The sequence below is a fragment of the Cygnus olor genome, chromosome 24 (assembly GCF_009769625.2).
Source record: "Cygnus olor isolate bCygOlo1 chromosome 24, bCygOlo1.pri.v2, whole genome shotgun sequence".
NCBI lineage: Eukaryota > Metazoa > Chordata > Aves > Anseriformes > Anatidae > Cygnus > Cygnus olor.
The window spans coordinates 4,275,724-4,302,015 of NC_049192.1; the positions used below are offsets into that span (position 1 = coordinate 4,275,724).

A 26,292-nucleotide genomic window follows, 5' to 3' on the forward strand; every position below is an offset into this window, starting at 1 on the left:
TGCTAAAAGATTTGCTGCTGTTACTGGAGAGAAAGGGAGTTCTGTTTGCTGGAAGCAAATCGTTTGATTTGTTTGGATTTGTTTTTCCAGACTCTGAATTCCCTATGAATGGAGCAGGCTGTTTCCCAAACTTACCTTTGATCCACTTCAAAAGTTTATTCAGTTTAACAGTATGCTGTACCCCAAATTTTGGCTTTGTGCTGGACTCCGTGTGGCTTTTCCTACGTTCAGAATTTGCAGAGCTTTTGCTTCTTGTCCCAGTGTCAGCTCCTTCTCTCAGACGTGGAAGAAAACCATGCTAGACATGATACAAAGGAGACAGGCTTAAAAGTGAGCCTCTAATTGCAGTCCCCATTTTTTTTTTTTTTTTTTTACCTCAGCTGTCACTGTGCTTTTAGACTTTTTGGTTACTATCTTGTCCATCAGTAGTGACAAAATTCACACTGCTAACTGGACAAAATATTTCAGCTGCTGCAGTGATTACGGATATTCTTGTTCGATACATTATGCTGGCACTTGAGGGATTTAAGAAGTGACCCACCCTTGCGGGAGATCCAGCCTGGACAGGGCGCACTTGAATACTTTCCTCTGAGAGCAAGTACATAATAGGTACACAGGCAGCAAATTTTAAACTGATTTCATGCGCGCACAAACACGTATGGACAGAGCTCCAGCGCTGTATCTGTGTGGGCAGATGCAGGGCAGTACCATGAAAGTCACGATTTGACTCTGGGTCTCAGCAGATCCTGCCACGAACTTCTGTTAAGTTCTTTGCTGCTGGAGCCTAAGGCGGCGCTCGGTGTCTGGCTACGTGCTTCTGGAGCTCTAGTCCAAGACATCCAGCGCTCTTGCACATGTGCAGCTGTTGAACTGGCTTGCTAAACAAATTCACAATATTTTCCATCTAACAAGGTTGGGATGGTCTTATGCTGGAGTAATTATTGGAATTGTGATGAGGTGGCTTGTTAAGATGTCTCTCTTTGTTCTTTCTGTAATCTTCTTGGACTTCTTGACAGCTACGAAGTGAGAAGGAGACGAGGAATAAGCTAATTGAAGCTGACATGAATGGCAAACCTCAAAGCGGACTCTTCACAAAGTATGTTTCCTTCCTCTTTGAAAAGAAGCTGTACAGCATGTAATGGGAGGCCAGCTACATCTGTACGCAGTCAGCTGGTCTCAACTGCTTTAAAATAGTCTACTGCTGTTCATGCTAATTTCATGGTCCCTTTTAAATTTAAGTTCTTTTAAATGTAATTTTACATGTTTCTTAGCAAACCCATACCCATAGAACAAAGAGTTGGGTTGGTGTTTGGTCCCCCAGTTTCTGTTCTTGCTGATTATCATTTTAACCCTTGGGCTGAAAACTACAGCTTTGAAGTTGCAGAGCCATGCAGCCCGGGTGATGGATTGTGTAATGCTAGGAAAAGAGAGAGGAGGCTGCATTTCTTTGGACTGAGAAATGCTTGCAAACTTAGGAAATGCGAGACTGGCATTGGAATCCATGGAAAATTGGCAGTGCTGGAAGTGCTGGGATGCAGTCTGTGGACTGTTTTTTGTCCTTTTGCATGTTCTGTATGTAGCAAAATTTGTCTAAGTGTTCCTGAGAAGTAGAACACAAAAATAACTTGCCTGGTAATCCTTAAAATTTCCATTTCTTGCAGCAAAGAGAAGATCCTCTATGAGGAAGATATGCTGAAGTCCATGGAGATGGAGGAAGAGAACAAGGACTCTAGCAGTTCCAGCTCTGAAGAAGAGGAAGAAGCTGAAGAAGATGAAGTTTCAGAATCAGATGCTGAAAAGGAGTCAGGTAAGATACAGTATAGTTTGGATTTAATAATTAGCCGAGCAATAATAGGAGTTTGGGTTGAGAACTGTTTTGTTTTTTTTTTTTTTTTTTGCTTAGTTGTTAAGACATCCTGAAAGTCTTACTTCAAGTGTATACATGTAGCATATGGAGCACTGTAGTTAGTGTACTAAAAAAGCTTATCTAAATGCTAACCTTCACATCAGCATAATTTTTTCAGAAAAAAATGCTGTGGATAGTATTTTAATTTCTACTTCCAGCTCACTTAAGATAACACATTGTTCATAGGTTGTTTTTAAATAGTATTTTTTTTCTTGTTGGCCATTTTCAGATGAGCACTTGAGCTGCTGCAAGATGGTAGAAAAGCAGTTGAACATGTAGGAAGTTAATAGCCTGTTGTATTTTGGATCAGAGAGCTGAAATGAAGGGCTGATGATGTTCTATATAATTATAGAGATGAGGAACTTTTTTTCTGGTGGTGATGTATCATAATTGCAGAACATAGTGGAAAATAGGAATTAAGTACATCAGGTGACATTAGCCTTTACATTATAGCATATTGCTGGCATCTTACTGCTTTTCAATCTCATTCTTTTTCCATAGTTTTTCAGGCTTCCTTAATGAGTTTAAATAAAATATATGTGCAGCATAGAAAGTTTAAATAAAGATATTTAATTTCACAGTAAGCCAAGACTTGCTTGTGTTTAATATTTCCACAGAGAGAGAAATGGATCTTCAGATACGATGTGTTTAAAGGTTAAACTACTTTTAACATCAGCTTACTTGGCCTATATCCCAGTGCACTAATAAATAAGTCCTTGTAGAGAGGTGTAATTTAAAGTTTTGTCCTGATTCTTGTATCAGTAAAATTGTCACCTGTGTTCCAATTTTTATGAATTAAAATTATTATCACAGTATGAGAGGCGTTGAGAACCCAGGCTGATCTTTACAAAGCTGGTAGCTACAAAAGCTGTTTGGGTATGAAGGTAACATGGTGAAATAATATTTTGCCTTGTAAATCGAGCAAATGTAGTGGGGAAGTCAGTGGTAGAAAAAGGTGTTTATTAGAGGTCACATTTATTTGCTTCATAAATCAGCATTTCACTAGGCAGCAACCTTTTAAAGCAATGCGCCAATCCTTGTAAACATAGTAGGAACTTGACCAAAACGCCTCTAAAGTATGCATAGCTACAAGAAGTGGAGCTACGTGGTGTTTAGTTGATTTGGGAACAGCATGGAGTACTTCAGTATGGAAAGTAACTTAAAAAATTAAAAATTAAATTAACTCTCTTTATTGAGTTAATTCACTGAGCAAAGCATGTTATACAAAGCATGTTATACTGATCTATTTCAATTGTCTAAGGCTAAAATAAAAACAAAAAATATTAAAGTAATGCTAAAAGATCAGGCTTCAGGCTTTGTTACCTGTGCTGTCCTTTCCAAGAGAGATTATTGGCTCCTTTGAGAAATTTCAATCAAAATTGAAATTACACTGTAAACTTCTCAAATCTGTAATTAAAATGAATATAAACTCATACAAGGGGATGTGGATGTAGTTGTCATCTGTTGTATTTGTGAAGGGGGTGCACGTTTTTGGTACTCTTTTTAAAACAAGACTGAGATTACATCAACCCATATGTTATTGAGCAGAAAACAACTCCGAAGATAAGTAGAGATAGAAATAGCTTTTCATAGAAAATTATAAATGTCACAGTACTACTAGAGTTTCAAACACAATCTTAAGAGCAATTATACTTTTTTTTTCCTGCCAGACATTTTGATTAGTTATGCAAGTTTAAATGGGAAATTCAGGAGGTACATTTATGAAAATGTGAAAATTACTTCCCTGTTCCTCTAAATATATCTTTTTTTTTCCCTGAGATTTAATGTTTACATACATAGCTTTCTAATTCTTAGCAGGATTATTGACCTAAAGTGTTCGAAGTGCAGATTAAGAAAACAAACAAACAAACAAAAAGGCATCACATTGCTGAAAGTGAGCTTTTTAAACCAAAAAATTATTAACTCCTTTTCTACCTGAGCACTAGACAGGACAAAGTAGAAGCCTGCAGCAGTAGTTTAACTTGCAGTATGACTGGGGGAATGTCCAGTCTCAATAAACTTGTAGGGTTTGCAAAGACAATGGAAGGTTAAGAAATATGAAGAGTTGAGCAGTAAAATTGCTGGAGTGCCTCGGAGTAGCATGTTTCTTACAATCAGTGACATTCTTCAAACAAAAGAAGCTAAGTGCATTAATACCATTTTATTCATCTTGAGGACAGTTAACAATTTGGCACTAGGATGTTTATAAACAAAGAAATGTATGAAATTCTTTGGTCATTGTCTGGGCTAGTACCTATTACAGCAGGTAATTATTGTGAACTGAAGCAAACCAGGGAAGACTGGAGTTCCCTGACACATTTTGGAAGGACTTGTATGGAAAATCAGAGAACTAAATCCTCAGCCTTACCAAATTCGTTCTGGGGAGATTGAACTGGTCTTGACCTGTTTCCCTTTGATTGGTGTTCATAATGTTTATCGATGACATTCTAGAAAAATAAAATGGGGGGCCCTGTGCTAAAGAACGATGCTGTGCTCATCCAGTCCCACGCTGTGGTGTGCAGGGGACTTCTGCCCGTCCTTCTTCTGCAGTTGACTCCTTTCAGTCACGTTGCTCACAGTTAGTTCTTTCCAACCTGTCATTACCCCTTAGGCTTGCGCCCTTGCAATTAGGCTTGACCTTAAAAGCTGACCTCTGCACTCCAAGCTTCCAGAGCAGGGTTACAGTCAGCATCCAGCCCAGCCTGTAACGCCTGCTGACTGCCAGCTCTGTTCTCCCCTTCCTGCAGACTTGGGGATTCTCATGTATTCTACAGGCTTTGGTCTTAGGAAATCCACAAATGGCAAGGATGCAGGGGTTTTTTGTTGTTGTTTTTGTTTTTGTCTAGCTCTGTATTCATCTTCATGGCCAAGGTCTGCAAGGAGAAATGAGAAACCTGCTCTTTAGGGTGTTAGGCTGGAGAGATGAAATACTCGGTATAGAGGATGCTGATGGAAGTTCATGAGACCTTCCAGGGGGAGATGCATCCTTAGTGCATCCTTAATCCTGGAACTGTCAGTCCTGCTAACTGCCTGCTACTTTTAATGTTTCTCTTAGCTTGCTCTTTTCCATGTCCTTTGAATCCTTTGCTCTAAGGGTGAGAACATTTGTTTCAGAAACTGATCACCGAGCTCCAAGGTGCCACCCTCAGATGCTCCGTACCAAACTGCTTTTTATATGTAATAGGAGATTTTTGGGCGCCACATCCCTGGAAGTGCTCAAGGCCAGGCTGGACGGGGCTTTGGGTAACCTGATCTGCTGGGAGGTGTCCCTGCCCATGGCAGGGGCATTAGAACTGGATGATCATTAAGGTCCCTTCCAACCCAAACCATTCTGTGATGCTGTGATCTGTATTCACTGCACGTTCCTCATCTGCTAACACAGTTTGGGTGATTACACTTAATATGACTTTGTTTTTTCAAAACCACGACTGTGAGAGGGACTCATTGCTGGGAGAGGAAAACGTTGCCTCGTTGGTGTAGGGACATTTCTCAGGTGTGCTGCATCTGGCTGTGTTTGGTACATAGCCTGTCCTGGAGCTCTGTGCACTTCTGCCAATCGAATCTATTGCTTGAGACAGTCTCTGGTTACTTTTCCTTCGGTAAAGCCAGGTGGATGTTCTTATGTCACCCTTGCTACCTAGATAAGAAAAAAGAAAAAACAATACTGGATGATTCCAATTGTCTAACAAGGAGGGAACCAGCTGTGAGCTCTGATGGGGTTTGTTTAACTGGCATTGGGCCCCATTAATGACTTTTGTTGGGAATCAGTCCTAGCTTCACGTAGAAAAAATGCATGTCATAGAAAAAGGCATGACGTGCTTGTGCTGGTGGGCAGAATTTCCTAACTGCGCTAGAACTGTGAAACAAAATCCACCACCAGGCCTGCCTGGGGGACACGTGCTATAACACATACTCACGTCCTGCAGTAGCAATGGCACGTTCTGCTTTTCTTCCCGAGTTTCACAAAGGAAGAAGAAAAGTCCCCGAGAGGGAACAAAATTGTGGATAAAGTCTGTCTGTCCTCCTTAAAGTGCTCCCTGCAATGATTTTCTTATCTGGGGGTGAAGTTCAAAAGGTTTGCTTGGCAAATATATCCATCTGGTGACTGTGGAAATATTATTTAGTGAGGAATATTATTTATTTCCTTGCAGAAAGGCTTGTTTGGCTTTGGCACTGACATCATCTTTATGATCTAAGGCATGGTGAGGTCACAGCAACTCTGAACTTGAGTTTAGTGCACAATGTGCTTGTGAAGAAGGGCCTTGGAAAGTGCAATACTGAAACATTTGGTTTCTCTTCTTGTTTAAAATTATAGAAAGGAAGGAAGAGTCCTTTGCCAACCACTCCAGCCATGAAACCAGGCCTAGCATCACTGAGCAAATACCACCACCAGAGTCCAACTCCTTCACTGCATCTGCCAGAAGAGTAAGTGAATTTGGAATCAATGGGGATTTGAAGAGTGCTTGAAAGCAGTCGGCTTTGCTGGGAAATACACTCTGAAGCTGACTTTCAGAGGAGCAGTGAGACTTGAACTTAGGAAAGCACAGCAGTATGCAGTTTTGATACGGATGCTGTGTTAACAACATTATAGGACTAGTGCAAAGAAGGATGTTTGTATGATACAATGCCTCTTCCAGCCTCTTACCCTCCAGAACAAATTGCTGTGTCCACAAGAGAAACCTTGCTTACCACAAGTGCTTTGTGTTGCTGTCAGTTCCGAGATAGCTGATGCCAATCTCTTACCAGCAGGAGATCTTTCACCAAAGGCTAGTTCCTGCTGATGTATCAGCAGTGAATTTGGCATCATCATCTAAAGTGTCTCTAACTTGCCAAACTCACTTTATTCAGTGGCACGATGTTATAGCCCAGTAAGCAGAGGGGATAAAGTTTGCATCTGACTAGATGGCTAGGCTATGAAAGCTTTTTAAAGGTGAAGGAGAGTTACTGACGTCTTATCTGAATTCTCCAGCTCTCGTGTCACTCAGCTATTTGGCACTAGGAGGCTCCGTGTTTGGTTGAGGACAGGTATCTTATGCTTCTGGTTTGTTTGTTTTTTTTTGTACCAGAATATGGAGGACAGCTATACAGTGCAGGCACTGTGGAAAGACTGAAGTACTAGATGCATGGCAGAGGGAAAACGTTTCTTGCTTAGTCACATTTATTTATTTATTTATTTATTTTTACTTCTTTCATACTATTAAGTCTAATTTCTTGTCCAAATTAAATAAAATATCGCTCCTCTGTGCATTGTTCAACTCAGGCTTACTTAGTAGGGGAAATATTAAAGGTAGTATTAAGGGTGCTGGGAAGTGCTGCAGTAGCTAAGAAAAAGACACTGCTAAAATACTGCAGCGATAGTATTATCTTTGCAGTCTTGGTAAATGACTTTGAGGGCCAGAAGTCCCAAGTAGATGTATTCTGGATTATGTCAGGTGTTTTGTGATGCGTAGAACATAGTATGATCATGTTTATATCAGCTTTGACCAAAAGGCTGTCTACACCAGTATCCTATCCTTGACACCAACCGTCAAGATAGCAGAGAAGATGGGAGAATTTAGCTGGACTTCTTTCCCACTTCCAGCAGTTTGCATTTCAGGGACTTGCTGAGTCTGCAGTATTATTTGTATTTGGTACCCCTTGTTGTACTTTTCCTCTGTGAATTTCTCCAGTCACTATTTGCGTGCCCGTAACATTTGGGATCCTATAACATCCAGTGGCAAAGGATTGACTGCGTATTACACAGAGCTTCCTGCACCTGTTTTTTTAAGCCTGCCACATGTCGGTTTTGATTGCTGCCCCTCATTCCTTTGTGGGAAGGAACAATGAATAATCGATCCCTATTCACCCTTCTGTATGTCACTTAGGATTTTGCTGGTCACATCTCAGCCTGAAGATTCTTCATATACTGAATCATTCCTCATACGAAAGTGCTCTCACTCTACTTGTTCTTGTTGCCTTTCCCATGGCAGGGGTTGGAATTAGATGATCTTTAAGGTCCCTTCCAACCCAAGCCTTTCTATGATTCTCTGAATCTCCCCCCTTTTTCTGTACTGCTTTTGAGCTGTGGAGTCCAGCGCTGTGCATGGTATCAAAGATGTGATTGTACAATAACACAGGTATGATGGTGTTGTTTTGTATTCTATTCCTTTCCAATAACTCCTCATTTATTTATTTTTCTACACAAGTTCATACTTGTCTTTGTAGAAGTACCTGTTGTGGTCCCAGGCTCCATTCCTGAATGGCAGTAGGCATCTTTTTGTAAGACTTAATGACTATAGCTAAAGTTGTGCATTTAAACAGTTTCATATCTGAGGAACAATAAGTGCCTCATGGAACAAAATGCACAAAGGTCCGTTCTGTCTGTCTGGAATATGGGGTTACCTGACCATAGAAAGATTTCAGTTAAAGGGGCTTCTGCAAGCCTGTAGTCCAACCTCTTGCTCAAAGCACAGGCAGCTTCAAGCCTCTGTCATGTTGCTTTGCTCGACAGGAGTTGAGCTGAGTGCTGGAAACTCTGTGAGGTTGGAGAATGCCCCACCTCTTGCTCCCTGTCCCAGTGCAGCATCACTCCTGTGGGGAGGTTATGTCTTCCTTCACACTGAAGTGAGGTTTCCTTTTTTGGAACTTGTCTGTTCCTCCTTTGCCTTTCACTGTAGGCTTTTGAGAAGTCTGGTTCTATATCCTTTGTAACCCTCACCTCCCTGCCCCAAGTAGCAGAGCAATTAAACCCTTTCTTAGCCATCTCTTTTCCATGCTAAACGAGCCTGGTTCCCTCAGCCTCTCCCTTTGTGCTGTGCGCGCCAGCTCCCTGGTTATCTTAATGGCCTCTGCTGGGCTCTCACCAGTTCGATCTGTGTAGGGGGTTTATTTGCACCTAGTCCCAAAAGACTTGATTGCTTTTGGGGTTTTCTGCCTTTAGGAAGGAAGAATTATTTAGTAAATGAGTTCTAATAGAAGCTTCATTGTTCCTTATATTCTTTCTACAAAGCTGGCAGAGGGTGTTGTGTTAGGCAAGGAGAGCTGCACAATGACACAAGATTTCTTTCATCATCTGTCCTTGGGGATGAGGGCACTACTGCAGTTTGCAACCCTGTGAGTTCATCTTGAGCTATGTCGTGTAATGAAAGCTAAGCAGGAAATCAAAATGACTCCATCTTACGTTTTCAAGTGCAGCCCAGCAAGAAGTGTGGCTTGCTGAAACACTTGCAGCTCTTAAATTGTGCATTGCAGTTCTCTTTTTCCAAATGTCCCTTTTTCTCCTCTACAGTTCAGTTGGCTCAACAAGTCCGATGAGCAGAAGGACGAGTCACCTTCATCGTGGCGGCTGGGTCTACGGAAGACTGGCAGCCACAACATGTTGAGTGAAGTTGCTGCTACTCGTGAGGCTCAGAGAGATAAGACTTCTATCTATCGTTCTTCATCAAGTCCTCGGATATCTGCGTTATTAGACAACAAAGAAAAGGTTTGGCTCATCTTCAGCAAAGATGATTTCATGTATCCCAGTTGAGCAGAGTTTATCCCATCACAGTTGTCCTTGCATAACTGGGGTTCAGTGCTCCTTTTGACCTACTTCCTGCTCAATTTGAAGTGGGCTGCCAGTCTGGCATGGCCCATTCTTTACCGGCAAATATCTAACGTGGACAATAGAACATACCTGCTGTAGAAATTCCCCTTCACCATAATCTAAATGGATTCCTCCTATACCCATTAGCTGTATTCGTGAATCCCGTTCCATGTATTCACTAGCTGTAACCAAGCTGCCTATCTATAAGTACTTTAATTAGAAGCTGCTTTTATTCACTAACATGCTGTTCTGCAAATCATGTTCAAAACTGATGCTTTTATGCTGACATAGGCCTTGCCCAAGAAAATGCCTTAAAGCAGTTGTCCCTAGACAAGAGGGTGCTTTTGTAGTTGAAGAAATTTGGATGTGAATTTAGTTGTCACTGTATGTGCTGTAAATTTAACAGATTTACAGTTGAATTACTTTTGCTTCATCAGGATAAAGACAACAAGAGCTATCTTGCCACAATAGCCCCCAGAAGACTAAGCAGTACAAGTGATTTAGAAGAAAAAGAAAACAGGTGAGACTGAACTTAAGGCTCAGCTTCAATCTTGTAGACAGTTCCTCTGAAATACCTTTTTGTGTATTAATGCTTCATATTTTTTCTCAGCAGTCCTGACTTGCACAGGTAATCACAATATTTGGAGATCTCTCTGCTCTATAACAGTCCTAGCACGTTGTCTTTCATTTAGGTGAGCAGGACAGTGGATTAGTTTCTCCATCCCTATATTTCTACGTATACAGTCTCCCTCTGGGAAACTGGATTTCTGCCTGGTTTTTCATTTTGTGTGTAAGTGCCTGACTTTGTAACTGGCACCTACACTTGTACTTCTGCCACTTGCTCAATGGTTGCCTTCAGTCCCTTTTGTTCGTATCTCTGTCACTTTTTGATTCACTGGAGTTTGTGAACTCTCTCATGTACAGAACTGTTTCCATTGCAGGGGCTGTTTTTACAGGAATTGTTTGTAGTTGCCTCTGAACAGAACCAGATTAGCAATGGGATAAATATCTAGCATATCAAGACATGGTTGAATTGCTTATCTCTGCAAACAGGTTCTCGTGGTTTGGAATAAAAATTAGCCTGGCCTTACTTCTAGACAGCTCCACAGTAGCGATAGAAAGACACAAACAGAAAAGTTACTGTGAGCTGTAATTGTTGTGAAAAAGTCACAGGAGATGACCACCATGAGAGAACTTCACAGTTTGAGATTCTTTTGCTGGAACCTCCCTGCTGTGTTCTTGCTTAATCTCAGCTAGCCACTGCGATTTGGACTGCAGCAGACAACTTGTGTTTAACTGACTGATAAGCCTGAGCGGTTTTGGCAGTGGCTTGAATTGAGTGGCATATCCAGCTGACTGCTGATAAGTGTCCTTTGCTCTATAAAGCAGAGTGAGGAGGATTGGACTGCATGAACAGATGGTGCCCAGATGTACTTTGTAGTACAGATTTTTTCAATTATTCCTTCATTTCAAAACAGCTGAGTATCACTTTATGGAACCCAGAGATGTCTGAAAGGGCACCAGGACAGATACTGCAACTGAAAAATGAAAAATCATTGTGGGCTGACAAGTGTTACGTTATAGGGTTAAGGTCCTGTCCAAAACTAGAGCAGAATATTGCTAAAGCGTGAGTAAGGAGAAGGAGTCCTGATTTCAGATAAATATGATAAATACGACTACTAATAATTTATTTATAAATTGTCAAGTAGTTTTAGATACTGACAAATATTTGTCTGTTTTCTGCTGCTAAGTATAGCAAAGGATTTTTCATACTGAGTTGTTTTGACTACTGTCATTGCCTGGAACCTTGGAGAATAAATAATTTCACTGCAGTTGCAATACCTGTCCTTTTGTTCAATGTTGTTTGATACAAGGTGGGAGGAAAAAATATCAAGTGATGTTATTTAATAATTTACGCTACTTCTATGGACAGCCTAAATTTCAACTGCAACTTTTCTGACTAGAAAAGAATCTTGTTCCTCTTTACGCAAACATCATGTCATCTTGTGATTCTTAAATAATGCAGCTGGTAATCACAGAAGCTGATGTGGAGGCCAGCAGAAGCGTTTAAAAGAGATGTCACCTCCAAACAGTAGTGTTTATGTGTGTAAGGGAAGGATTTGTGTTGTGGAACTGTCAAAGACTGAAAGTTTTTCTAAAGAAACCTTGTGGTCTCTCCTGCATTAGAGAATCAGCCGTTAACATAGTGCGGAGTGGCTCTTACACCCGGCAGCCATGGAGGGATGAATCCAAGGGAAACGAAGCTCCCCATTCTGGTGCTCCTACTACCTATGTATCTACATACTTGAAAAGGTATGCCCAATTCTTTTACATAGGTTCCCAGCAGTCAGTTCTACTCTCAGCATGCCTCCCAAACTTCAACCTTTCACCTTCTGCTCACTGCATAAGTGTAATTGGCCTTGAAACCCTCTTCTTCTGAACGCAGGAAATGAAAATTAAGATTTGTCAACATTTGTCATGCTAAATGGTCTTCTTAAAGACTGTCACTTTTGTTGACTTATAAATTGTTGTACTGAATTCAAATGCTCTTATTCACATAATTCAAATGCAAAATGTTTTTTCTCAGTTTTATATTAGTATTATGGTTAGATAATAAAAGTGAAATTGATCATAAAAAGAGAATAAAGTAATTACAGTCTGAAATCAATGTTCAAATAGCTATTAACAGGTAAGTTGTAGCATAGCTGATTTTGGTTTTCATTAGTACATGTTTATGGCATCAAGATTATCAGAAAAATGGCAATGTTCTTATGCATGACTTATGACACTTGTTAAAGAGCGTGACTGATGTCTCAAATCATTTACTTGTGGCAGTAAGGAACCAGTTTCTGCACAGTGTACGTGACATTGTAGAGGCAATTTCTGATTGCTGGTAGACTAGCCAAGCAGAATCAGAAAAGCAATGCTGTACGTTAACTTCTATAATAGTCAGTATCTTTTACCTCTCTGGAAGGCAGAGGCTTAGTTTCCTAGAAGTACAAGGTAATGGCCATCTCTGAATGAGGTGAATGAATGGCCTCTGGTAAGGCAGATAATGCATTACTGGGCTTTCATCCATGTTGTGAGAAGGAGGATCAGCACTTTCTGCAAGTACTGCACCATCACCTTTATTTTAGCTAGTATGGAAACCATCAAAACAGCGTGTGTCATGGTGCAAAGCCATTTGTGCTTAAGGAAAAGGGCAGAAATGTTTCAAGGTTTTAGATTCCTTCACCAAATTCTAGACCCTGAAATAAATAACGGTCCCGAAGATGGAACAATTGCTTGAGATTTGGGAAGAGGCATGTTTTTTGTGTTCTAATACTCATGCTGGTAGAGGTAAGTTCTGTTCTAGGATATGTCTGTCCAATTGCTGGGCACATACAGACCCATTTCCACAAAAGGTGAAGCAGATAGCCACTTCGAGCAGTAGACTCTTCCTGATCTGCTGATCCATTGCAGTGACTTCACATCTATCCTGGGACATGATGACAGGCCAACCTCCATAGCTCTCTCAAAAGGCAGTCCGACAAGCAGCAGCTGATTACATTGGAAAACTTTTGCCTCCTGCAGCTGGCATGCCTTACTGTTTTCCCTAGTATGAGACAGTCCAGTCAATACCACCACTAAAAGGGTTGTTGAAATTTTACAAACATTGACTGTCTATCTCATCTAGTCCAGAACCAGATGTAATATTACATTCACATAGTTGTACCGTATTTCCTTGGTTAACCCGTACAGAGACCAGCTCAGGTTTTGGCTGGCAGTGGTATTTTGCTAATAAAAGTATCCTGTCACAAAGGCTGAATTCTGGCCTTTTCTAGGAGGGTGTTGTATTATAAGCAGTTACAGAGAATAACTTTGCCAGCTGAGGAATAAAGGGTAGGGATATGCGCACTTTCTACGGTTTTGTATGATTTTACAAAGAACAAAACCGTGATCAATTTGCCCTCTATCTCCTAACGTTTTCTGTAGAAGAGCACAGAGAAATTGAACGTAATTGTATTGAACCTCTGATTTCACCAGCCTTGTGCATCAGCCTATAAGATGAGAAATTGAACCTGCTGCTTGTTCCGGATAAGCTCTTTGTCACCAGAGTTTTGTTAACATTTGGAAAACACAACTCCAGAGGATAAAAGCTCATCCTAAGAGAGAAAGAATTAAAGTGAACATGACATACTTGTATGTTACTGACAGGACAACTACTGTGCATCTGCATTTCCCCTTCACCTTAACGTTTAACTAAACTCCATAAAGATACCTAGTTACATTCTGCAAGCACTTTTATGACCCCCCAAACAGAGTAAACAACAGCAACAGCATCTTAAGATGTTGAAAATGGCTTTTCTGCTAAATGGGGACAAAATGGCTTGCATTAACTTTGCAAATGCACTTCAGCTCTAGTTGAAGTAAATGTTAAACCTCTTTCTCTAATGGTAGTGATTGTCATTCACTCTGCTTTCTCTCTGGGTGTACCACTAGCGAAAAAAAGTTCACAAAACCCTGTTCTGACAACCTGTTCTCCATTTTAGTGCATGTTGGCCTTTGAACAGCCAGTTCACATCAGCTCTGTGTTAAAGTATTTGGAGGAGAACTGGTGAGCAGATTGAATTAATTCACCATCCTTCCTTTGACATCAACCCTAAGAGATGCCTCGCACCAAAATGAAATCACCTTTTCAGTTTTCTTCTTCTTTTTACATATTTGCAGATACTCCTTCTTACTATTTTTGTTAACACAAAATCCATCATAGCAAGCCAGACCAATCGTCCAGACTCTAGGAGGCAGTCCAGACTCCATCAGCAGCTCGTTTTGGAGACCAAGTGGCAAAAGCTAGAGTAACTTAAGAGCAGCCTTCCCCTCTACCCTTGCTTTCAACAATCATTAATTTCGGAGCCAGGGGTCATGCTTAGGCCATGGTTCTTACTAGCAACCACTGTGACCCACTTCCTTAAGCAAATCCCATTTTGCTCTCTGTAACACCCTGTGGCAGAATATTTAATTAAAAAAAAAAAAAGTTACATATTTTGGGCCAACATTTTTTTAGTGTATGTGGAAGCCTTTTAAGGTTTTGAAGGTTTTAAAGATTTTTTTTTAAATTCCACTTGCCTTAGCTGTTTCCAGAATTATTCTTTTTACTGATTTGAAATGTTGCTTTCCATTTCATTGCTCATTCCCTCATGGCTATGTTATGGTGTTATGTTAGAGAATGAATAGCAGTGTGTCGGTGCCTTTATTTCTAATGTTGGATTCTTCAGCATAAATTCGTAATCTTCCTTTTTACAGATTTATATGAACACAGCTGTTAATTAACAAGATTTTCCAGCTTGCCTTTTTCTTGCGATTTTCTGGTTCTGTTCACATCAAATGTAAACAATTGAATAAATGCCTTGGAATCCTCCCCAAACTGCGCAGTGCCACCCGTGCCAGGTGACGGGGTGGGGAGGTGAATTCCCATGGAGCTGGCAATGCCTCGGCTCCCTTCTTGTGAGCAGGAATGAGTGAGTGATGCCCCAGCACCACCTTTCCCTGCCACCCGGGGCCTGTGCATGTAGGAGCTGGCCCCGTGCCATCACCAGGCTCTTCTCCTCCATTCCCCCTTCTTCCCATCTCTGCTCTCCAGGCACCTGGTGCTCCTTCCATCCTGTTGTTTCCCCTTTTCAGCCGCTACCTTTTTGCTTCTGAAGCACTTGTCAGGTCTCACTGAATAACCGTCCCACCTCTTCCCTGACCAAGTTCCTTGTCTCTTTTGAAGCCACCCCTCGCACCGCAGCCTCTCTGCCTTGGGTTCCCCTGGGATGGTGCCACATCGACCCCGCTCCCCCCCAGGGTTGCCTCCAGCTTTTCCCAGGCTACTCCTCTTGTTCATTCCCCTGGTGCATGCTCCGCTGCAGTCATCGTCCCAGTACACCAGGCCCTGATTTCTCCCCCTCATTTCTGCAACTCGACGGCTGCTTGCTCTGCACGCCCACGCCAGCCAGGTTTAGCTCCCCGCTCTTACCCTCCTCCCAGCCCATCTCCAAGGCTTCACCTTTTCTTCTAGTGCAGAGAGCCAAGAAGGAGAGGCATTCTCTTCCAAAATGATTTCCTGCTCCTGCATGCTCTGGGCTGGGGCTGGCTTTCCAGAGGAAGCGTTGTTTAGAGCCCAGTGGAGGTTGCTACCTGGTGACTGTAATTTGCTTGTTCCTTTGGGACCTGGATCTGGCAAACAGCCATCAAATGAAGAGCCCAAATATAATGTTCCTCCCCATGGAGGCCTTCCAGGATGCTCCAGTCTCTCCTTTGGCTGTCTAGGGACCAGCTGCTTGTTCTGGGCTGGCCGGGCTCCTTGGCATATAGAAGTGATTTGCAAATTGAGTGCCTAAGTGAATCGGACGGGTTCCTTCCTCTGACCTCCTGTCCTTGGCTGTTGTCCTGCCCCCTTCAAGTTTTATCTCAGCCTCAGGCTGCTCTCTGACTCTTGCTGTAGTGGTAACTTCCAGTTCCAGTCCAGTTACCCTGGCTTTCCCACAAACATGCAGTTTTTTGTCCTGGTCTGCTTTTCCTCTAGGTCAGCTTTTATTCCTGATGTATTTTGTCAACCACTTTCCTCCATGTGTGCCTGCATGGGAGTCGTTAGGATGCAGGGCGTGAGACGCAGCCTTCCTAGCCTTTGATCCTGCAGACAGCCCAGTCTGACCAGTAGCAGCCAGGAATACCAGTTGCTGGGTGTGTCAGGTGTGACAGGATCCTAGATCATGCATGCATGCAGACAACAAGCAGCCTGGCTGTATATGGGGCTGTGGCACATGCACTGTGGAGGTTTTCTCAGCTTTTATTAAGTCTGTTTTTAGAGGTGTGCGACTTATCCTACTTAGGGAGGATTTTTTCTGGGTATATCCTCATGGGAGAGCCCTTCTCCTTTTCTCCAAAGTATGAGCACTTACAGCATTTCAGCAGTACTGGTTTTAAGGGTTTTGCATTAAAATGGCAAAACGTGTATTTTCCTTGCTCATTTTTGAATATTTTTGGACAGTTTTGGTAGTGATTTTCCTGATATACAGAGTTTGTGCCAAATGTGCCTTAAAGAAAATTAGAGCTTCAACCCTTCTTCTATGCCTAAGCTTTTAGCCACTGAAAACAGGTTCTTAAAACTGGAAGTACTGGGCATCTTGAGGAGGTGAGGCAGCCAGACCTGCTTTTGTCACTCTCTCCTTCCCTGCTTTCAGCAACCTGATCCTTGCTCATTGTTTCTGCCTTTCCCCAGCACACAGGGGTGCTCTGGGTGTGCCGCTTCCACTGCGGTAGGATTTTTCCTTTCCCTGATCTTCACTGATTCACCTCCACGCCGTTATTCTCTCGCTGAAACTCAGCTGGGCTTATCTAAAAGGTGCTGCTCGCGCTGGCCTGCGTGTGAGTGATCTGCAGCGACGCCGGTGTACTCTAACCCCCTGGCGTACACTTTGCTAAGATGTAATACTCGCCCCCTTTTCAGCTGAGAGCCCGGCTGTGGTGATGTTCTGTTGGATATTTACTGTGCTCTGAAGGAAGTGATTTTGTGATGTTTTACAGTGCTTCATTTGGTAGAAGTAGTGACCTCAGCAGTCCCTACATTTCATCCAGTCGCAATACATCTCTAGCTACCTCACCCACTACCACTGGTTCATCTACCTCACTGAGCGCCCCGTGGCAACCTGCCTCTGCCTGTCCCACACCTCTCGGTGCGAACACTACTGCGTCAGCCCGCCAGTATACCAGGTAACGGCTCACAGCTGAGATAACGCTGCAGCAAATCAGCATTTGGGTTGGAAGTTCTGAGTTCTGGAATGGATTGTGGATTGGAAATGTACTTCCACATGGGAAACCTTGATAAGAAATTCCGGAGTGGTTACGTTGGACAGTTTCGGTAGTGTGTATGCACCAGGAAGCAGTTCACTGCCCATATGTGACCTTAGCTTCTTCACTCACTGCAGTGGTCGACTGTGCATTCTTATCGCCCTGGTATAATCCAAGGGGATGCTCAGGCCGCTCTCGGGTGTTCACTGTACGTGTCTTGGCATTCATTCCTTCTGCCTGCTCACCAGTTACATTTTCTAATCATTTTTGCTGCGAACAGGGACGTGAAGACTAACTATGAATTCCTCTCGCTTACTCTTCTACAAGATTTCAAAATCTCATTTTCCTCTGTGCTGTTCCCTTCAAAAACACAAGCGCAGAACAAGGAGAAGGAGCTGTCAGTGTTCCCTGGAGGTGGCTGGTCTCGGTTAGCAGTTGAGTTCACTTGCTTTGCTTTCCATTATGTCTTCTCTATTTCAGAGCCCCTTTCAGGCAACAAACTGATTCTGCTGTAGAGAAAAGTACAGAGGGCCTCTCTGCTAGCACCCCCCTAGGTGTAATCACAAACCGTGCTGTGCTCGGCTCTGCTAACGGTATTGCCAATGCCGGTGCTGCCTCAACTACAGGAAAGGACTTCTCAGCTGAGGAAGCCAGGGAGCGCAGAAGGTTAGTGAGCAGAGTGCCGGTGCATTTCGTTCCTCCTCTGTGACCAGATCTCCCGTGGTGGCAGCAGGGGGGTGTAAGAGCTGTTTCTTAGGCACTGCGCGAAGTCCCAGGCTGCTGCCCCTGCTCCATCCTGAGGTTTTGAACTGAGTCATCACCGGGTTGAAGGTTAAATTTAGTTTCATGGTTTTCTGCTTGTCCTTTCAGCGTGTCTCGGCGTTTTTCTTCAGTAGTCGTCTCTGCTGCTAATCTCAGTCCCTAAGGCCTCTGTGCAGAGAGGGACAGACAGCACAGGAGCCACTTGCTGTAGGTTCTGTAACACAAAGCCCCTCCTGAAAGAGCTTTGGGCTGAGATGCATTCAGACAAAAATGCGTCCCTCTGCTTCTTAGTTCAGTTTGCATATGCCCCCATGGAGACATCTGCTGCCCAAGTCCCCTAGGTCCCTCCATTCTTAGTTGGGGGGGGGCAACAAATCCTCCTGGAGCACGTAGGTGTGTGACACAGGAGGAGATGGACTGCCCTCCAGCAGCATTCATTTCTTTCCGTTGACTATAATCAAAGGCTTAACACAGAGGTAGAAGTCTGACACATACAACCAAGGCTATTCTAGCAGTAACAGCATTTTGAATTAATCTGAATCTAGCTGGTGGTACGTCTTACTGTGTGATATCATGAAGACAGACTGAGGGAGTTGGGGTTGTTCAGCCTGGAGAAAAGAAGGCTCTGGGGTGACCTTATAGAGGTCTTCCAGTACCTTAAGGGGGTCTACGAGAAAGCAGGAGAGGGACCCTTTGTCAGGGGGTGCAGTGATGGGACAAGGAGTGATGGCTTTAAACTAAAAGAGGGGAGATTTAGATTAGATCTTAGGAAGAAATTCTTTACTCTGAGGGTGGTGAGGCACTGGAACGGGCTGCCCAGAGAAGCTGTGGATGTGTTCAGGGCCAGGCTGGATGGGGTTTTGAGCAACCTGCTCTGGCGGGAGGTGTCCCTGTACATGGCAGGGGGTTGGAATTTGATGATTTTTAAGGTCCCTTCCCACCCAAGCCATTCTACGGTTCTGTGATTTTAAGACTGGGAAAATATAAACCTGGCATAGCTGGTACTCTTTTTAAAGGAAATTTACCTTGTGCATTTAAGTACGGAGCATCGAGTGATCCATATTTATTCCTGTAAACAGGTAAACTTTTGCAAGATCTGTCCCTTCTGATGGCATGGGTGAAATGGCAATAAATAAAATGCAGTGATGAGCTGTGTATTTCTAATTAGCAGCCAGTTCATGGAGTGTTTCCAGTAACTAGATTCTTCTGAACTAAAATAATAACTTCTCCGTGAAATACAGACCATCCTGAGTGTGGAGATAATACTCTGACATATTTTAAATGGCCTCAAGCCAGAGGATGTGAAAAGCAATAATGGAAATTATCAGCTTGTAAAGATAAAGATGGTGGAGCTCCGAAGTGCCATGTAGTCTGCAGGCAGCCCCATGACCTCTCCGGTGGAAGGAGGGCGTGCCTGCTGCATGCTTCTCTTTGCTTCAGATGCAACGGATCCAAGAAAGCAAGCTAGTCTGTGCTATTTGGAAAATACCCAGACTTGTGAGGTTGCTCAGGCTTTTTTTTTCTTTTTTCTAGAGCTAGCACAGGTAGTGCTTTGAAGGTATTGCAAGGGTTCTCTATGAACCACATTCATCAACTCTGTATGCAGGGAAATAATTTGAAATAGCTGCTGCAGAGTGTCGTCTTTGTCTGTAAGGACACTTACAGTTAGCGCTAGGAGTGCCTCTGCATGCTCCTTGTCATTTTGCTAGGGTCAGTTGGCTTGGTGTCATTTGCAACTGAATTGAGATGAGCTGCCAAAGATACTCATGGTGCAAAGAGAGATTGTGCAAGAGGACAGAGTGTGTGTTGTGCTTTCAGTTCACACTCCAGACCGTTTCACAACAGTATCTCTGTTTTGGCAAGCACAGAATAAAGTTGCGGAAGCTTTAGATTCTTCCCAGGAGAAGTGGTCTCCACAAAACCCACCAGAGTCTTGGCACTGTCTCCAGACAGGGAGCTTGACTGTGACAGTACTTGTAAATGCCAAAAAGATCATCTATTAATATCACTGCATCGGCATTTATTGCCGAATCAGTTTCTATAAATAATACAGGAGATCTGTTTGTCTCCTGCATTTTTATTAGCGAGCCATCTCTTGTGAATTACGTTAATGCAAAGGGATCAACACCAGAAAATTCCTCCCACCTTTAATCGATGCTCTGAAACTACCGAGGGAAAAAACACGGCAATGATGCATTGTGCTTACAGGTGGAGGAAACCTCATTTGTGGATGTATGTCCTACCAGCAGGATACACTGATGGAGCCGCTGCCTGCATGTGTTGAACTAGGAAACATGGACCTAGAGGAACAGGAGAGGTCACCTAAATGGGAAGAGCTGATTTTGGAAGGAGGCCCACTTCAGGAAAATAAAATAAGAAAGGAAAATGGCAAACAGTTGTCAGGGAAGCACTGTATGCATTTCAGCTCCTACCGGCAGCTGTTGCAGGAGCATTTGGTCTGCTTCAGTGTTTCCAAAGCTCCGGCTTTCTCTTAGCAACAAAAACACAAACAAGCTTATCATCTAATATTAGATCACAGCGATGGCTCCGAAGTTGTAGCCTTAAATTGTCTGGGCGAAGCCAAAAGGTTAGAGCAGAAGATTGTGTTAGGTCTGGGGAGGAACGAGGAGCAAAGGGCTCAGGAGTACGGTTGTGCATCCTCTGCCAGCCAGCAGCCCTCGCCCTGGCCCACGGCAGCATTTCTTCCCTGTCTTCTACCTGCCGCACGTGTCGGCTGGCCAAATTGCTCAGCAAACGCTCCGGTGGCCGCAAAATAGCGTGAACCGTACCCGTGTCTTTACGGAGGGGAGGGAAGAACAAAAAAGCAAAGGAGGCAGCCCAGCTCGGAGGAACGTAATGCGGTCTGTGTGCCTGCACTGACCGTGGCAAAGCGCTGCCTGCTGCTAGGGCCATATGGCTGGGACAGGCGGCCAGGCTGCTGCCGTGCGTATTTACAGGTACCCAGCTGCACGTTCAGCCTCCCTCCGTTCTGCTGCAGCACTGCGGAGCGCCGACACCGAGGGGCTGGAAACGTGCCATCCTCCAGAATCAATATCTTATCCAGTCGATTTCTCTTCTTCTTTTTCTGGGGGAGTTTCGGAGCCAGCGATGAGCATTGCTGCCGGGCCGTTTTGATGATCTCCTGCCAGCGCCAAGCTGTCTCGCATTGCAAATGCGTTCGTCCAGCTGAACTCTGAACAACGCCGGCTCTGAGGGCGAGTTACGGGCGCGGGGGTGCTCTGCATCCCGTCTCCATCCCCTGTCTCACGTGGATCCTGTTCCCCCCGGTGCAAAGCCGCCGTCCTTTTGGTTTCTGCTCGGTGCAAGCAGGTGGTGGGGATTCGAGGGGGGTCCTGCTGGCTGCAGCCCACTGCCTTTATCCGCCTTTATCTGAGATGACAGCGGCCTCTAGTGCCGCCGACAGCTCCCTCGCAGAATTCAGCACGATCGTGCCCTTGCGGTTCGAGCGCCGCGCTGCCTGGCCGCGTCTCCCCTGGGAGCCCTGCACGTGGAGGCGAGGTGGCTGGGGGTCACACCGAGCTGGGACGTGACTTGTGGCACTGAGAGGAAGGTCTTAGGGTCTCTGAGAAGCTTTTCTGGGTCTGAAAAACTGCTCCGGAGCCCAGGGCAGATGGAAAGACCGCCGTGCATCCTGCAGCCCGTGGGCAGCACCTGTGTGCGGGGAGACGAGCTTTCCCCAAGAGCTTCTGAAGGCAGGTCCTGAGTCTGTGCTCTCCGTTGTGTAATCGTTTTAAAAGGACGTTCTTGAACTTGAAGTCGCACCTGGTTTTGTCAGATTTAGGAATTTAATTTGTCCTTCCTCTTTTTTTCCCCCATCCGCTTTGTTTACACAATTGCATTTTGCAGTCGGGTGTTCTTCCTGCTCCTCAGGAAGGTTCCAGCAAGGTGGTAGTACTCGCCGTCAGGCCAGCTGCTAGAGACAGGAGATACATCTCTGCCCTATGTTTTTTTAACGTATTCTGCCCAATTTTTCAGATAAATCAAGAATAAGAGTGAGGTGGGCTTGTTTTCGTAGGGTCCTGGGGATGAAGGCCGTGGTCAGCCCGGCATCTTGCCCTCTAAAGCTTTCCACAGAAATTTTTGCAGATGAAGAAAGTTCACTGACACACAAGGTAAATGTGCCTGGCAAATATTTCTTTTCTGCTTCACTCCCAAGAGGAATTCATTCTTTGTTCCTTCATTCTGAGGATCCAGCTGCTAATTATAGTAGCATATATTAATAATATATTAATAACTGAATCCTCCTCCACCAGTACTATTAGATGAACAATTTTTGGCAAGTCCTTTTACCTCGTGATTCTTGTCCTGTCCAAATTGAGAACATGACTCCTCCGGGGTGAGCGCAGATGCCTGATGCGTCCGTTAACCCTTATCATTTAACCAAAAAACATGAAATCTTAGAGATAAACCATGGAATTTGCATTCAAGGGGTGTTTAAATGTCACTGGAGAGGAACTGGTGAGCAAAGCTGCGAGCACTGCCTTGCTACCACCTTATTGTTGTTGTCAGTGGTGGCTGACCCTATAATCCTTGTCGCTGAGCGGTTTTACTTCTCTTGGGAAGGCCACGGGGGAGCACACGTGGGGACGCCCATGCCAGGCACCGTGGCAGGGGAAGGGAGAGCTTCCCATCCCGCTACCCAGCGGACAACAAGAAGTTAAAAGGTCTTGTGAAGAAGCGAGCAATCATCTGGCACCTGCTGTTGAAAGCGTTTTATCTGCCGTGCTTTTGCGGTTAATCTCTTTGAGATAAAGTTGTCCTTTTTTTAAAAGGCTGCTGGCTGAATGACGTGGGTGGGCAGGAATTCTTCAGGCCATCGGGTTTTCCATGTTGGGACGAGGCGAGGTTGCTCCTGCTATATCAGAAATCAGGCTGCATTTTTATTTGGAAAAAGGTCGAGGTGTGGGATGGGGGTCACTGCTGCTGAGCCCTGCTTCCTGTAAGGAAGGCGAGCAGGTGTGCTGCTGCGTGCTCAGCTGCCCGCTGCCTTTATCCAGCGCTCAGGGGAAGGAAGGGGGGTATTTTGGTATTTGCTTTGGGCGGAGGAGCCCAGGCTGTAGGTTGGCCTGCTAACTCCAAGCGGGAATATATGCAGGATCCTCCAGGAATGGTCAAGGAAACGAAGCAGGCACTGCTTGAGCTAACCAGTGTAAAAGAACTGCAGCTTGACAGCATGGAGCAAGCAGAAGGTAAAACTGCCTTTCCCCATCCCTGCCTACGTTCCAAGTCTGTGCGCGATTCCTCCTTACTTACTAACCATAACTGCTGACGTGTTCCCCGGATTTAATCGTTGTATCTAAGAGCCCCTTCGTCTAATGGCAGCTGCTGTAGGCAGGATCCCAGTCACCTCTGGGTATCATCACCTGGATGTTCAGAGTAGGGGCATTTACCAACTTAAACATCTTCCCATACTTTTCAGTGTCCAAAAACATCCGTTAAACTAAAGAACGTACCTGAAATATTTGTAGAGATGCCGTATGAGTGTGCAGCTGAGAGCTAGCATAGCACAGAATCAGCTCTTCTGTTAATTTCTTTGCTCCACAGCACCGACCCGTGGATGCTACAGGTGGAGAAGCAAAGGAAGCCAGGTAGTGACCCAGGGACTTTTGCAGAAAAAGTTTTTGAGCAAACTTAATAAATCTTCTGTCCCTGGGAACAGCAGACTCATGAAATTGAACCAGAGCCTCTGGCAACTCTAAGAAATTGCAATCTTAGCTCGGTAGGAAATGGAAATCTGTTCTACATTATTAATACTCGGCGATGTTTTCTGTAATTCAGATGGGGCTGATTCATGGTTTGTATCCCATGGAACTACTCGGGCAGCTGTTTAATGCCTTCTCCCACGAGGTGGCAGTCGAAGGCTGTGCAGCCCTGTCTGCCAAGTGAGCATTTTTCCTAAGGTTTATGTAGTTCAGTAGCTGAATCCTCCTTACTGCCATCAAGTTCGTTGGTTTTTTTAGTTGCAAAAGGTAATTTCCCAAATATTCAGATTTTTGTCCAGTGAATTTTATTCAGGAATTTCCTGCCTTGTCTGTAAACTAGCTTTTGGGGAAGCTGCTGTCTCCTTGAGGTTGTTTAAATGTCAGATTGTGTTATCTGACTTGCTGCTTACTTGATAATGAGAGAGAAATACTGAAGGAGGCAGAGCGTCTGCGTTCCGTTCATCAGCTGGCAGGAGATGGAGTTTCATCCCGCTCCATTTCATGCAGCAATTTTTTTTTAATGCAAAGATCCAGCCCCGGAGGACTGCAGACACCAGCGCACCTTGTGCTGTGATGCAGTGATAAACTGCTCAGCATTGTATATTGGCACCCGATGTCCTGTGCTGAACATGAACCAATTTCAAAGGATTCCAGCCTGGAAAGCTTTGCACTTAGGACAATTACAACTAATGCCGTGAATAACTAAAGCAAAGTTCAGTAGAGAAAATGTGTTGCTGGCTGGCAGCTTTGTTTGCAGAACTCTTTCCTTCTGTCTTACAGAAAAATTTCCTGGATTATTGTTGTTGTTAAACGTCATTTTCCCTTTTTCTGAAAGAGCTGTAACAGCCTAGGGCCACAGACCGGCAGCCACTCCCCAGACAAGGTGGTCAGTTTGAGGAGCGTGATCACCGTGCCGTTTGTTACCATTTCACCAGGATGTCAGGTGATATTAATTAATGCAAAGGGATAACACTGATCATCTAAAAGCTTCCAGCCCAAGTGCTGTCTCCCCCAGCTCCATACTGACTCCTCCTGACTCAGTAGGTAACAGGGCTGTTGCCTTTCCTTTCTCACAAAGGAGAACCCGAGCACCTGGGGCAGGGAGTAGCAGGACCCATTCCCACCTTGGTCCGTGGTTGGGGCACTTCTCACTTCTTTGTGTTGCAGTAGTCCAGCCTGTAGAGGACTGGCGTTGAGCTAGCTGCCATGGGAATGCAGCAGGAGAGGAGCAGCTCTGCTTTCCGAAGAGCATGGGAGGAGATGAACACGGGCAGATGGGACACACGCAGTCGCTGTATGATGGGAAGTGTTCCTAGAGCATCAGCTGCCATACGTGTAACCTCAAACCATTGTAAACATCACATCAAAGTGTGAGTTTTGAGGAAGGATAAAGGGTACTTATTGTTTTGATTAGCAAGTGACAAAGATCACAAGGCTCTTAATCTCTCGGATCACCACCTGAACGTGTTGAGCACAGCAAAGCTGTTGCAAATAGAGAATTTCGTCTTTGGCTTGTTATCCTGCTAATCTTACTGTAAAGAGATGATTGAAATTCAGGCCTTTAAACTTCCATGAGCTGAAAATTCACAGTCCAGATTGAAACACAATGACAGTTCACAACAGCCAGGACTAGCATGAGGGAGAAAAGCAGAGGCCTGAAAATGGGGAATACTCAGGCGAGCCTTTTCAAGCCAGCTGTGAAACGCTTTTAAGAATGTGATCTTGAAATCTCGTTATCCTTTTGTCCTCGGCTTATTAAATGACTCAGCATTGTCTGGCTGTCTCTCCCCTCATTCCCTGCTCCAACATTTTCAGTCTGACATGTCATCCTCCTCTCCTGCCTGTTGCATGGTCTTGTTAAATTATGGTCAGACAACTTTTTTTCATGGCATCTTCTCTAACGAGTATTTTCAGTTGCTGTGGGCTGATGCACAGACCAAGTTAGCGCAGGGATGAATACAGGGGAGAACAGAAACCTGTTGCTTGGTTGTGAGTGCAGGAAGGTGTCTTTTCTGACTGTTCCCATGTAACTGTCAATGCCTGATCTGCTGCTGCATACATGCTTCATTATCCAGCTGAATAAATTGTATTTTGGGAACTGCTGTCAGCATTGTTTCCTGCAAAGCTTGCTCTTGCTGCTCTTCCCTCCCCCGGCTTATGGATAGTTTCTTAGCTAATGGCAAGTTTCCAGCTTGTAGGATTGCATTGCTGGGATGCTGTACTTCTCCAGTTGTTTCCAGGGGAACTGTATCAGTTCTTATGGCTTTTGCCAGGCTTTTTTCTCCCTTTTTTCATTATACCTATATATATTACATATCTGTATGATAAGGATTGTTGAATTTACTGCAGTGTTTAGAACAGTGATCTTGTGCTCTTGGGAGAAGTGACTTCAGTCGTTAGAGTCTGAATGACTGCATGGCCATCCTTGTGCCGAACGAGCTGTTTGCCTGCAGGAAGCCAAAGCTGTGCCGGCTCCTCCTGCCCGCGTTATCCTGAGCTGGAGGAACCAAAAGTCTTGTCCT

At 44.2% G+C, this 26,292-nt stretch overlaps 1 protein-coding gene across 9 annotated transcripts in view; it reads left to right on the forward strand.

The window, feature by feature from the left end:
* The window catches only part of PPP1R12B (protein phosphatase 1 regulatory subunit 12B), a 119,613-nt gene that overhangs the window by 40,591 nt on the left and 52,730 nt on the right, over positions 1-26,292 (forward strand). For 5 of the 9 annotated variants that reach the window (XM_040536301.1, XM_040536303.1, XM_040536302.1 and 2 more), the window contains exons 7-14: positions 1,017-1,096; positions 1,662-1,807; positions 6,222-6,331; positions 9,174-9,368; positions 9,908-9,990; positions 11,658-11,783; positions 17,022-17,207; positions 17,766-17,951. In XM_040536301.1, coding sequence (XP_040392235.1) covers positions 1,017-1,096; positions 1,662-1,807; positions 6,222-6,331; positions 9,174-9,368; positions 9,908-9,990; positions 11,658-11,783; positions 17,022-17,207; positions 17,766-17,951 — 1,112 coding nt within the window. The remainder of the gene's footprint in view (positions 1-1,016; positions 1,097-1,661; positions 1,808-6,221; positions 6,332-9,173; positions 9,369-9,907; positions 9,991-11,657; positions 11,784-17,021; positions 17,208-17,765; positions 17,952-26,292) is intronic. The other 4 variants (XM_040536309.1, XM_040536304.1, XM_040536305.1 and 1 more) reach the window with 3 other exon arrangements.